We start from the raw sequence: 14550 nt of genomic DNA on the forward strand, positions 1-14550 counted from the left end.
CAAAATCTTTCTCATTTTCAGATTTTTGTTTGTGGGGCAACCATCTTCCCTTGGAAATTCTCCAGTTGTTGATGTCGTCTTCTGCCTTCATCTCAGCCCAGCACTAGTTGTATTTCTACCAAAGTTCTTAAACACAGGTCTTTGTGCTCCACTCCCATACAGTCCCACCCTTTCAGTTCACTTACCCCATCATCCTATGGATTATTTAGAACCTCACGGGCAGGAGCTGTTCTAAAGGAGATATGGAGCCCCTGAAACAGCCTGACCTTGGGCAAGACATGATTTAATTATTGTTTTTCAAAAACAGTCCCTGATTTAACTCTAGTGTTTCTACTTAACCTCCATTTCCACCAATTTTCTTTAGACTGACCAACTGAGCAAATTATACTTTCCAGAACCAACCAATATTCCCCCTCCCTGGATCACTCTCTTCATTATTTCTGCCTGTCAAATTATTGTACCTCCTTCAAAGTCTAAGCATAATGACAACTCCCCAATAAGGCTCTTTGACCCCCAATGCAGAAATAATCCATCTGTTCTTTGAATTCTCACAGCAAATTTAATCTATCATAATTGTTGTCTTGCCCTATTTTGTTGCATTAATGATTTGTGTGTGACATGGCTCCCCTTTCATGCTGTAAATATTGTAGGACAAGAACATGTACTGCTCTTATATTTTTCCACTGCAAATCATAACACGTACCTTGTACACACCAGACCTTCAGGAAATGCCTGCCAAGGTAATAAATGGACAGTCTTAATTAACATAAATTATTGTTTTGTGTACTGATTTAGTCCTAAATCCATGATGCTATCATTTCTGTGTCACTGATGGTTATCCGCTTTCGTAAATACCCTTTCTTTGAATAAATACACTTAGAAAAGATGGAAAACTGTGTTATAAGAGAGGAACAAGTATGTAGGTTATTCCCTTCCTTAAACAAAGACAAGTTCTGTTATGCGTCATGGAAAATTAAAGCACAGTAATAAAATGCGTCAACAAGACTTGTTGAATAATGATTTAGTGGAAACGTTGCTTGCCTCCTGTTCGCAGGTCCTAACTTTCCTCTCCAGTACTTAAGCTGCATGTTCTATTTATTTTGTTTTTAGATTACATTGACAACGATTGGCTATGGAGACAAAACTCCCCTCACTTGGCTGGGAAGATTGCTTTCTGCAGGCTTTGCACTCCTTGGCATTTCTTTCTTTGCACTTCCTGCCGTGAGTATCTTTGCAAAAATCAAGCCGTTTTAAATTAGATTTTAGAGGTTCATTAGTGTGCACTTTCACAAATTGATATGCCTGGGAGCATCTATAACTGCATCATTTACAAATATAATTTTTCTAATAAATGTTGATTTTTCTACATATCTCATTGGATACTTTATGGAATATGGTATTCCCTTAAGCACACTTAACCAACGAGTTTTCTACCTGCTCGGTCTTTATGACCAAATTGTCATTCAGATGGTATCACTTCTCAGTAAGCATGCTACGAATCCACTTAAAATATTTGTAAATATTTAAAGATAATCTTTTTAAACTTTTCCCCCCAACTTAGTTTGTAAGATGTGTCACTGAAGAGATAGATGAATACAAGTGGAGTATTTACCTCTTCAGATCGATTTGAGTGAAACGCATATTACCTGAAAGGATTTTAAATGTGTCAGATGATTTATTCTTTGTATCATCATTATTGATTTTTCTTAATGAGCAGTTTCTGCATCTTATTTGAATGAATAGCACATTTATCTTCTCTTAAGCTTTTGATTATTTTCTCCTTAATGGATGAGACTTGCTTTTCTAACCATTTACCCTGTTTCTTTAAAGGCAGTTGCTCAAAGTATTACAATTGCCAATAGCCCCCAAGTTCTCACTTTTATTCAGTTTTCCCTCCAAGGGGCAATGAGAGTTAGCAAAAGGTGTGTTAAAACATGACAGCATTTATGCCTAAGGAACAGTAGCCTCAGTCTTGTTCTAGACATAATTGATTCATCTCATAGCCCCTGTCAAGCAGTAAGAGAAGCCAGAGCACTCTCCGAATTAAGCCCAAGGAATAGTGATTTTATCACAACTGTTCAGCTTACAGTGCTCCTGCTCTGCCAGCTAATGCATTCAAGTGACCTTCTTGTCTTTTCTGTGGCCAGTACTTGGACTGGTTCTGTTCTAAACCACACAAAATCATGGAGAAGAAAATGAAAAGAACATGCATGTGCATTAGCCCTCAGCTTAAAATTAAAGCCAGGTACTGTGTGCTTTTGTCACTTGCTACCTTTGTGACTGTATCAGTTTGCTAGGGCTGCTGTAACAAGATATGACAGACTAGGTGGTTGAACAACAGAAATATATTGTCTCACAGTCCCGGTAGCTGGAAGGGGTGAGTAAGTTTGGTTCCTTCTGAGATTAATGAGGGAAGAATCTATTTCAAGTCTCTTTTATTATGGTTCATCTTCTCCCTGTATCTTCACATAGTCTTCCCACTGTATATGTGTGAGAACAAACTTTCTTTTATAGGGAGACCAGTCCTTGGACTAGGGCCCTTCCTAATGACCTCATTGTAACATGATTAACTCTACAAAGACCTTGTCTCTAAATAAGGTCTCATTCAGAGATTCTAGGCATTAGGACTCCATAATATGAATGAGGGAGGAGGGAGCAGGGACAATTCACCTCATAACAGTAACTTAGGTTATGTTTCTCCATCAGTGTAATGGAAGAAGAATTAATGCTCTCAGAGCAATTTTGTGAAAACCAATGGGATAAATATGTCAAGTGCTTGTCATGAAAAATAACTTCCATGAAATGTTACTTCCTTTCTCTGTACTAATCTACATATATGTGTTTCCTATTATGAAATGAATAAATCAAAGAGAGTCCAAAAGCATCTTGTCAACTTGTCTGGCAACCTCAAAATCTAGAATGAGCTGAGACTCAAAATAATCTAATTCCCTATAGAAAAATAATACTTTCAGAAGCTACAAAATGCAGTCTTGAACTTTCCTTTCCTCAAAAACTAGTAAGAAACTATCTGCCACTTTTGTGTTTATACTTTTTATTCCACACATTATAAAAGCCTCTGTGAACCAGCAAAAACTATGAATGGAAGTAAGCAATTCAGGACTATTAAAAGACAACAGTGAATGCATTGTCCTCAAAGGAGTACTCGAGGCCTAGTTCATAAACTTTCCTTAATTTAGACAAAACTCTGATAAGCTGAATTGTGTACTTTAGTGCTAGGGTCAGCCTCCCTCTGGTAGCTGGCTGCCTCTAGCACATGAAATACCCCATTCCGTAGTAAAACTCTGGATCACTGTGGGGAGCTTACACAATGTTATTCTGCTAGGTTATAGGTGAAAGATAACTTGCCAGTCTTGGAATATTTCCCAATGAAGTGACTGTAATATATATATTACATCATTCTTCACTTTGTACAATTTTTCACCACGGTTGTAACCCCCATGGACTTCCCACCACCAATTACCCATGTGCCATCGCTATAGTCCAATAAGCTCTTCCCACCCCTGTTTTGATCCTTTTACCCTCTCCACCCCCATAGAATGTCTCTGATTTATAGCTGTCTGTTGGTTTTCATTTTTACTTTATTACAATTACTTGTTTTAAGTGACTGTAATTTTATATGCAAAAATAAATTAAAATATGTTGGATATCTGAAAAATTTTCTCACAGAGAACACTCTCTAACAATGCCAAGAAAAATAGACTTTACTGTCGATGCAATCTCAGAGAAAGTGCTGAATTCCTCTTTCTGAATAATACTGCGTATAACCTTTGTTAAAAGGCAAGATGGAAATACCAGTATGACTGTGCAGTGACCTGACAGCAGTATTGTCTGAGATTTAGGAGAGCATGTGGGCATTTTGCTAAGAAAGTTAGAAGTCGATTATGGGCCATCCTAGTTTGGGGCTCCTCCCACCCAAGAAACTCAAGGACCAAGAAAGAAAGAGCCTTTCCCCAAAGTAGAACTCTCGGCACCCCACAGGGTCCTATGGACTGCCCTTTCCTAAGCACCAGAGAGTGAGAGAGGGTGTCACTTTCCCTGAAGCCCTTTCTAGCACTAGGCTGATGGGCTGGCGAAGGCAACCGCAGCTCCTCCCCTGTTCCCTGAGAAGAAAGCTATCTCATAAGGATAGTCCCTTCCATCCTGCTAGATTCTCCTGCTAAGTGTATCGTTCAGTCTAGCTTGTTTGCCAAGTGTGGAGTGCAAATTGGACACCTTTCATATGGAAAATAACAGAGGTAAATATGTAAAATTTTATCAAAGCATATTTTCTTTCAACATGATATTTGTGTAGCACTTCTTAGCATAGAATTAAAACTAAAAGCCCAAAAATTTAAGGCAGGTGACCTCAGAAAATGAATCTGAAAAACCCAGGTTCTGAGAGTTTTAACCTACTGGTGTGCTATATATAGGGCTGAAATGTAAGTTATAAATGTGTGTGTGTGATGGATATACTATATGTGCACACATAATACATAAACTATATATATATGTATATTAACTCACATGATTACATATAAATAACAGACTTTAATTTCATGGATGTCTGTTTGTGTTCACTGGACTATGTTTTAAGAGAGATGGAAAAAAATTGGAATAGATCCATAGCCAGATGATGAGCAGACCTGGTTTAATAGCTGTTTTGTAGTCTGACAGAAAAAATATATAGGTAATGTTTACCATCTACTAATACATGTTTCTAAGTGAGGCCAATGTGATTTTCAATATGTGTTAATTTGTTTGGCAGATGCTAAGTTTGTGCTGTGTAGTGCCTGTCATTTCCCAAAAGGGACTGAACCCTGACTTCATAGTTACATAAGAAGAGCTCAAAAATGGCAGCTGTTGCTGTTAATTCAATGTAGACCATCTGAATTAGGCTCCAGATGAATGAATTATACACAGCATGTAATAATGTATATATAGTATACACATGATAAATATATTCTCTAAATTCTAATTTTTTATGTTCTTTTATATATTTGTGCTTCGTGTAAAATAAATCTTTCCTAAATGAACTTCAGTAGCAGGCAAAAAAAATTAGGAGTTATAGATGATTAAAGTTTATCTGAATTTGGAAATGAAGGGCAATTTTTATAAGCTCTAACTAGAGGGAAATGTTGCTTACATTTACAAACAAGATCATATAACCAGGCTTCTGTGAAGATTAGTTGGCACAATAGCAACCTGCGTGAGATGAGAGCCTAGACAGTCAATGAAAAAGCAGCCCTATGGTGTAACATCTAATCTCATATTAATCTTCAATCCTAATTAATAATGGAGTAGCTCATTGCTTACTAATAGCAAATAGTTTTATCATTTAACTTTGTTTTCAACATAATTGCATTGCTGACTATCTGGTTGTTGTCGCAGATATACTCAAAGTTGCAGAACCTAAAGATAAGAAGAAAGGTGAAAGGTTATCTAGAATCCAAAAATACCCTAATCAAGTTGTCATCCAGCTGAGATTTAACACCTCTTCCTGCAGACAATCCCACTACCTCCCAGACCACCTACACTGTCTTTGAGCTACACTGAAAGCATGAAGAAAAGAAAAACCATTCCTTACCTCTAGGAAATACTCAGTGCATGGAAGAGGCCCATTCTAACATAAGGGTCAGGCTTCTTAAAGTTTAATAAAGAGCGAATAATTTGTAGCTAGCAAGTTAAGCCCACAGGCTTGAACACAATAGAGCTCCACACCCCATACCACTAGAATAGTGACATAAACAAAGCCTACGGGCTGCGCTAGCAATTCCAAAGCCAACCAAAGGCTGAGACAAAGCGTCTTGATTCCACACAAATGTTAGACTAAACCCAAGTGAAAAGAGATGGACATATCAAAGAGGCAGAATTTTGGCAGATCAAGATGATAAGCAGAAGCAGACCAGCCAAAGAACTAATATAAACTCTGAAGGGACATGCTAATCTTACTAACCCCACCGACTAGGTGAGCCAAAACAAACGATAAGGAATGCTGAAAGCATGAGATTGAAGTCTAGGAAAATAGGAACATACTCTGTAATGACCCATGCTCTTGTCTTAACTGTAACTAACAGAATGGGAAACATTCTGTCTTCAAACCTGAGTGTCTCGTCTAGCTAACTGTCTCATCTAGATAACTATCCCACTGCTGTGTCCTTTTTTGGAAGGTGTCAAATTATAGTATCATGGAAGATTATGCTAGAACTGACTTCAAAGATTTCTCTTCCACTTTGGAACAGAAAATATAAAATTCAGTATTATAATCAACAGGCTAGAAAAACTCCTATGTCCACAACAGCAAGCCCTTCAACTGTCTTTAACTAAAAACCCACCTCTGTCCAAAACCAGAAATGATGTTCTCCAAATTCTATCACTGGATAAGAGCATTTTATCTAACCTAAGTATAAAGAAATGTGGCAAAAAAAAATCTTAAATTTGTAATTTTAGAATTCATGCTCTAAATCATCTGTGAATGTCTTATAATGGATCACTGGAAAATGTGAGAAAGGGTAGCTTGGAGTGGCACTGATGGCTTAAATTTTGATCAGAGCTCTCAGATTGAGTCTGATCCAAAAAGAGAAATAGTTAAAATTAAATAAATAAGTAAACAGGCCCAAAATGGAGTGTTCATGACAAACCCCACCCAGATTTAACCCCTGAGTGCAGTTTCAACCTCTCCCCAAAATTTAATTTTAAGCCAGTCACATTGAAGTTTCCTGATCTGCACCAGCGTGGTGAGCTGCAGAAGGTACTCCTCTCCCTTCCTGAGAAAAGCTGACTTTCCCTGAAATATTTTTTCTTTTCTTTTGCCAATAATCCTGTCCCATCTACTTTCTGACTATAAAATCCTTCATTTTGTGCAAATACTTGCAGTACCTTTCTACTTGCTAGATAGGATGTCACCCCACCCAACTCTTGTACCCTTCAATAAGCCCAGTTAAATCTCTTTTAAAAAGTTATCTTTCTTTGTAGTTAGGATATCACTTGCTCTACCAAAAAGAATAGCAATGTCTGATTTATTAGAGAACAGAAGTTGTTATATTCCTTGTCTGTCTGACCAAACTGGCCAGTATCCCATGGCATTATAATAGAGGTAATCTTTGCTTTACTAAGTAATGTGTTTATGGACAAATTACATATGGTTTGCCTTTTCTCAGACTCATTTTAGAGGGATTTTTTTAATATGTGTATAGTGCTTTTGAAAAAAATTTTATTGAATCATAATTGACATATAACATTGTTAGTTTTAGATGTACAACATAATGAGTCAGTATTTGTATATGTTGCAAAATGATTGCCGCAACAAAACTAGTTAACATCTGTCCCCAAGCATACTTACCCAAAAAAATCATTTTTCTTGTCATGAGGATAAAAAATTTTTTAAAGTACTGTCTTTGTATTTTGTTCAAGGGAATTCTTGGCTCAGGTTTTGCATTAAAAGTGCAAGAACAGCACCGCCAGAAACACTTTGAGAAAAGAAGGAACCCAGCTGCCAACCTCATTCAGGTAAATGTCAGTAGGTAGATGGCAACATCTGTCTCTGTGAGTGCTTGCTGGGTCATTTGCCAATCAGTGTGCTTCATTGCTTAGTAGAGTTACTGTTTTGCTTTGTTTTTGAAAAGGGAGCTGGATTTTAATGTACAATCTTGGATTTGGACAAGCATTCACTCCTTCAAGACAGAAAAATAGCTCTATTTTCACCAAATGGTCCATGCGTTGTTCAGATTAATTAATTGTGCCAGGAAGGCCATACAAAGGTTAGCAGTTATATTGCTCCTAAAATGACCTAATATGTCTTATGAATTACTTGGTAAAACATAATTGATCATTAAGTGATGGAGCAAAACACAGCACTATTCCCTGCATCGCAATTACTTTCTTCGGCCAGATGTATCCTACTCTCCTGAATAACAACATATTTGTTCTGAATGTCAAGGTTTAGTACCTGTAGAATCATTTTTAATGACATCTGAAGCAATAACTTAACATAGTTATCCTATTTTACAACTTTGTGGGATTATGAAATATATCAGTCTTTGAAAGTATGAAATAATAAGCTTATTATTTGAAGTTAGATCATTTTATTTACATATATCATTTGACCTTTCATTTTATTTTCAATAATTCAGAATTTTCCCTAGCACTAAAAGAAATGCTTCTCTTGTCATCGATATATTTTGACAGTCCAACCTTCTTAGAATCACTAATGTTTTTCTCCAGATCCATCCTGTAGAGTTCATATTCAATTACAGACAAAATGATTATACAATCTAAAGCTTCTTCCCATCCTTCAGGCAGTGGAAGAACTGTCCTTCTAATCCTAAGTGATTAGGGGTAGCACTCTGACATGCTAGGATGTTTGTCTTCATGCTGTAGGAACAAGCACATTGCTTTCATTTCAATTGAAGGATTGAATGGGGTTTGGGTAAGAAAGATGGCCACTGCACAGCCCCATCCCTAGCCCTTCACCTGTGTCTGTGATATGCAGTATTTCCAACAGAATCAGAACGAAAGTAGATGAGGGTGGTTCACTTATATCATGGAGTTTGTTTTTATTTCAAAACTAAAAGAAAATAGTGAATTTCTAATAAATTTTCATTGAAGTGACAGTGGTTTATAAATTATGTAAATGTCAAGTGCAGTACATTATAATTTTACATCTCAACTGCTTCATAATCACCCCCAGAAAGCCCCATTTCCATCTAGCACCCAATGAATAACTCCCTCTACCCATTTCATCCATCCCTTCCAACCTGCTTTCTCTTTAGTAATCACTGACCAGTTTATCCATATAACTGACGTGTTCACTGTATTTAGAGTTCTTATTTTTTCTAATTTATATTCAATTTCTTGCCTTATATTTATACTAATACTTGCTTCTTTATATTCTATTCACAAATACATGCACTGTCTTTTGATATCTTATTTCACTTAGCAAAGTACCCTCAAAATTCATCCACATTGCCACAAATAACAAGATTTCATCTTTTTTATAGTTGAATAATAGTCCTCTGTGTGTGTGTGTGTGTGTGTGTGCCACATTTTATTCACATGTATACCCAGAAGTGGAATTGCTTAATCATATAGTACAATATTTCTATGTTTTTTTAAACTTTTGATATTGCTATAGTTTTTCTTTTTTGGGGGAGGAGAGTGGTATTGCTATAGTTATTGCACAAGTTTATATTCCCAGTAGTGTACAAGGATTCCCTTTCTGCCATACCTATGCCAACACTTGTATTTTGGATAATAACCATTTTTTTAAGTGTAAGGCTATAGCTCATTATGGCTTTGACATTTCTGTGATTAAAAGTGACAATGAACATCTTTTAGTGTGTTTGTTTATGATATTAATGAAGAGTCTAATTTTAAAATGAACCAATTCTGTACTAGTAACAAAGAAAGGAACCATTGGGCATACCTTCTTTTACAAACCACTGAGAGTCTCTATTTCATAAATTTTTAGATTTTTAAAAGAGCGCCAAAGATAAAACCTTTTTTCTTGAAGGAAAATCTCCCTGAAGTTTAAAAGATGTATCGAAATAATGCTCACCATAATGAAAAAGGTGTCACACACTTTACTATCACACAAATTGCCCAGAGGCCCAGAAATGATAGTCCTCTATCCTTAGCCAATAATGAGATGTTTCCATATTTCTAGTGAGTGTTGCTCCATACTATTTTTTTCTTTTAATCATTCTTAATTTATTTCTTATCTTTTAATTTTTTTAAGATTTATTTATTGATGCATACAGAACTGAGGTACAGGCCAGAGGTGCAGGGGTGGTGAGAGGATTCAGAAACAGAGTGTAGAGCAGAACAGGTCTAACGAAGTACACTGCCGAGGGGAGCAGCAGGCAGGTCAGGAGAGGTCTGCCATGCCATGTGGGTCACCTCCGGGGTGGGGATCAAACTCAATGAAGCGGCTTCACTAGCTTGAAGTGCTAAGTTCTAACCCATTGCACCACCAAGGAGGGCCCTATTTCTTATCTTTTAATTTTAACATAATGTTTTCCAACTTATGAACGCAGGAGTTATTCCATGGTTTTCTTGCATCTACCCAGGCCCAAGTCCTGTCTACCTATGGAACCAGTAACACATCTTTTTTTTTTTTTAATTTTCTTATATCTTTGTTAACTTTGGGGTTGTGTTTGACTTTTCCCTTTTGGGATAGTCCCTGTTGTTATCCTATCACCGTAGCACTGTAGTCCCTGTTGTTATCCTATCACCGTAGCACCCATGCTATCAACATATCTTAAATATATCTTGAATAGTTGCCCTCAGGAAAATGCAGATCCTGTTGTCGTGAATATAGTTTATTTAAAATCTTTTTTAAATTACTTGTTAGCTTTTGAATGAAATACTAATTTTTAAATCAAAGTATTCTGTACTATTAATCCAGAAATGAACCAACTGGGCATGACTTCTTATACAAACCACTGAGAGTCTGTGTTTCTTCAGTTTCTAGGTTTTCAAAGAGCACCACAGATAAAGCTCTTAATCAACACATATCAGAATGCAGCCACTGTAGTGTACAGACTCTTGACACTACTGGATATTAAAGGGGAACTCTGTCAAGAAAATTTTAGATCAGTTTTTGTTAGAAAATGAATTCCTTTGAAGAATTTTTTATATATATATAGTTGTAATAATATAGAGCTTGCTGGCCAATAGTTAAATGCCACAAATTACATGTGTCTATTTACATTTAAATTAACTACATTTGGAAATTCAGTTCCTCATAGGTCAGGCATTCTATAGTCAATATGTGGTTTTTGGCTATCATGTTGCACAAGACAGACATGGAGAATAATAAAAGGAACTTTCCTGAACCAAATTACCATTTTCAAATGTTCAAGAACAATCTCCTGCTGAACTTAAAAATAGATTACTACTCCTGCAACAAAGCAATGAACCCAAAGCATTAATAAGTACACGACAAAGCAAGACAGGGCCTTCATGGCAGGTAACCCATCAAGAGAAGAAAAGAGACTAATTGAACAGTTCTGGTTGGATTTTGTGGAATTTTATTTTATGAATCTCGATGACATATCAGGTATGGTGATCAATAGTTGAACCTGTACAGGTAAAGGTTACAATGGAGTAAAATCATTAATTTTCTTTTATTTAAATCTCTAGCCTGTATGTTTTTCTAAACAAAATAAAATATGAAATGAAGTGCTTGAAACGTTGAAGAATACCTTTAAAATCATAATTAGTTTCATTCATCAAAGTAGAGTCTACTAATTTGAAAAGAAATTATTCCCCAACCAGATGCACTTATCTAAGATATAAGAGTAATAATTATTTAATATGTGCATAATTCTTCCTTGCTGTAACCCTTAGCCAGAATTCAGCGCTTTAAGCCTCGAATATATAGCATAGAAATATGTTTTTATTGATGAACTAGATTGAAAAGCAAGCCTTATTTGCTTTTCAATTTATTTTCTTGCTCAGTAAACCTGTCTTGATTTGCTGAGCACAAAGCATCAAGAACAAACTCATTTGTTTTAATTTTGAGCCACTAACTTTCTAAAAGAACTCTGAGATTCCCAAATTGAGATTCCCAAATTGTTTTGTCATTCAATTGGTGAGATAAATGAATTGACTGGCATTTCAGAGTTTGGTGGGAAAGTTTAAAACCCCAGCCGCATGCAGCAAATTTAGTTGTCAATATCTTTGCATGATTCATTTAAATTAACTTTTCATTTCAAGTGAAGTAGTCTAGAAAAGAACAGTGTTCTCAGTAACATTTTGAATGCCTGTCTAAATGTCACAACTTTTGTTAATAATGCCTAGCACTCTTTAGTTTGCAGAGTTCTTCTGATACATTATGTCACTCAAGTCCCAGGACAAGTCTAGGAGGCAAAAGGATTCAGATCCATGGTGTCTGTTTTTAAAAAAAATAAATCAAAATCTATTATTACTTTCAAATAGCAATAGTTGTGCATGTAGGGCGCGTATGCACACACACACACACACACACACACTAATGCCTTAGAATTAGCATTTAAAAATACTTCAAAAGGGAAAAAAAAAATACTTCAAAAGGGGCTCTCCATGGTGGCGCAAAGGGTTAAAGCACTGCATTATGAAGCTCTCCAAAGCCACTGCAGCACAAGTTCAATTCCTGGCCAGGAAGCTGACCAACATGGTGTGGGAGGCCTCTCCTGACCAGGCCGTTGCTCCCCTCAGCAGTGTATTTCAGTAGATCTGCCTGTTCTGCTCTCTATTTTGTCTCTGGTGAATCCTCTCACCCTCCACACCCCTGGCCTTTACCCCAATTTTGTAAGCATAAATAAATAAATCTTTTTTTAAAAATACTTCAAAAAATACAGTTAGGAGTTTACTTCTAGAGAGACTGGACCAACTCAGGGTGGAGCTAAAGATGCATTACTAGAAACAGAAATGGGATAGTCAAATGAAAGTTTATGAGATGAAGGCTTAAAGTGTACTTATTTTCCTGAAGGGAGGATATTACAAAGAGGCTGCTATGAGGAAGATAACTGACCCAAAGAGAAAAGTTGCATATTGAAACTTCATCTTCCTCTAGTGAAGTAACTTCTCAGTTGCTCTGAAGTGAAGTTAGCAGTCAGTAAACTCAAGCTACCTACACAGAGCTTATACCTCTTTTTCAGTGCTTTAATCATAACCAAAACTAGACTACCACAGGGGATGGCGGGATGGAAACAAAGCATGTGGGAACTCACTGAGTGAGTGCTCTGTGGAAAAGGATTATGGGTACTTTTGTGGTAACATACATCTGAAAAAGTATGAATTTATACTCCCAAATCACACAGTTTTGTAAACCATTGTTATCTCAGTCAAAATAATATATTTTTAAAAAATAAGGGTTATTAAGAATGGAAATAGCAACTACCATAATGGAAGGCTTTGACTCTAACAAAAATAAATAAGAAGCAAGATAGGGAAAGGGTTTTTGCTAGGTTGCATCCTCTAAGTCTTTTTGTTCTCTGACTTCTTAAATTCTGCTCCTTGAAAATAATCAGTTCCAAGTTAATTATACTTTTGGATGGTCAGCTGAAATTAAAATTTCCAGAAAAGGGTCAGATGTATTATAGCTGTAATACTCCAGACAATACAAACTGAATACTCCCTAAGAACTTAATTATACTGACATTATATTTACAATTATAGAGCAAATTTTGAATTTGTTTGGCTAACTAGGGCTCCAGGGTCATCTGATAAACTTGGCTTTCATGTTGCTTCTTGCTACTTCACTGTGATTTTCATTTTCTTCTTGTTGACTTATACATTGGAGTATATATACTATGTAAATTAAATTCCTCTAGGGCGTTATTTTTCTCTTACCAACCACTATGCAATTTTGACTTTAAATATAGTAACATCAGTTACCTGATCATATGGCTAAGGCCTTGAGGTTCAACTACCAGAAGCATTTATCTGAGAGAGAAAATGCTAAGGATAGTACATAGTTACTGAAGTGTAATAGTATTAAGTAGACTTCACTTTCCATTTGCAGTTTGATTGTTAACTAATAGCAGTCCTGAGGTAGATGTTACTTGATTTTTCTGTGTCTCCTTTTATAAGACATTTTTAGGGAACAGAAATAAAGCGTAACTGTAAGATCAATTTGACAGAAAAAAAAGCAAGATACCAGGTTTCATTGTCAAGAAAAACTTCGATTTTTCTAAGTGGTTTTTTGTCCCCTATTCTTTCTAACACTGCTAGGTAATATCTTGGTCCTAGGATTTTATGGTAGTTTTTGGGATCTTTTTCACTGTTACCTGATAATGCACAGAACTGTTGTGTGTTTCCATTTCTATACGAGTCTTCCTTTCAAAATATCTAAATTCACATATATATGATGTTATCTATGAAAATTGTTTAATTTAAGCAGCGGTCTGTGCCATCACAATATTGGATATTCTCTGGGTCTCATTCCAGAAGCTGCAATGATAAGTCTGTGTGCTTTCATTGATTACTCTAAATCACTTGCTATATTGTGTCTGTATAACATTTATAAAAACTAACATTTCAGGATGCTACTATGATAATTACTTTATTCTCTGTAAGTTGCCAGGCTGCTTAGAATACGTTTTCACAGATTTATAGGTGTAAATCAGTGTAAGTCATGTAAGCAATACTCCAGGCAAGAATCCTGCTTCAATTTTTTAAATCTTCTTAAAACATTAAAAAAAAAATCCCTCAGGTACTAGTTTTTCTGTCAGTTCTTGAACACTTTTATTGAAATATGTGCATACAGAGAAGAGCACATTTCCTAGGAGAACTGAGTCAGCACCCAGGTAAAGAAACAACCGTGACCACTAGCTCCTGTGTCCCCTTCTCCGTTACTATCCCCCAGGGTAACACTGTCCTTCATTCTAATAGTATAGATTAGTTCTCCCTGATGCCTGTATTTTATGGAAATGGAATCACACCACATGTGCTCTTTTGTGTCTCATTTCTTTCACTCAACATTACTCATGGAAAGTTCATCCTTTCTTTTGAGCATAATCATAAATGTATTACTACTATGTACTATTCCATTTGGCTAATATACCCCAA

General features: G+C 36.1%; 1 protein-coding gene across 3 annotated transcripts in view; it reads left to right on the forward strand.

The window, feature by feature from the left end:
- KCNQ5 (potassium channel, voltage gated KQT-like subfamily Q, member 5) overlaps positions 1-14550 on the forward strand; it is a 460478-nt gene that overhangs the window by 378794 nt on the left and 67134 nt on the right. For all 3 annotated transcript variants that reach the window (XM_004673622.2, XM_012722138.1, XM_004673623.2), the window contains exons 6-7: positions 1111-1221; positions 7411-7506. In XM_004673622.2, the coding sequence (XP_004673679.2) occupies positions 1111-1221; positions 7411-7506 (207 nt within the window). The remainder of the gene's footprint in view (positions 1-1110; positions 1222-7410; positions 7507-14550) is intronic.

The sequence above is a fragment of the Condylura cristata genome, unplaced genomic scaffold, assembly GCF_000260355.1.
Source record: "Condylura cristata isolate star-nosed mole 26May11 unplaced genomic scaffold, ConCri1.0 scaffold00001, whole genome shotgun sequence".
Taxonomy (NCBI): Eukaryota; Metazoa; Chordata; class Mammalia; order Eulipotyphla; family Talpidae; genus Condylura; species Condylura cristata.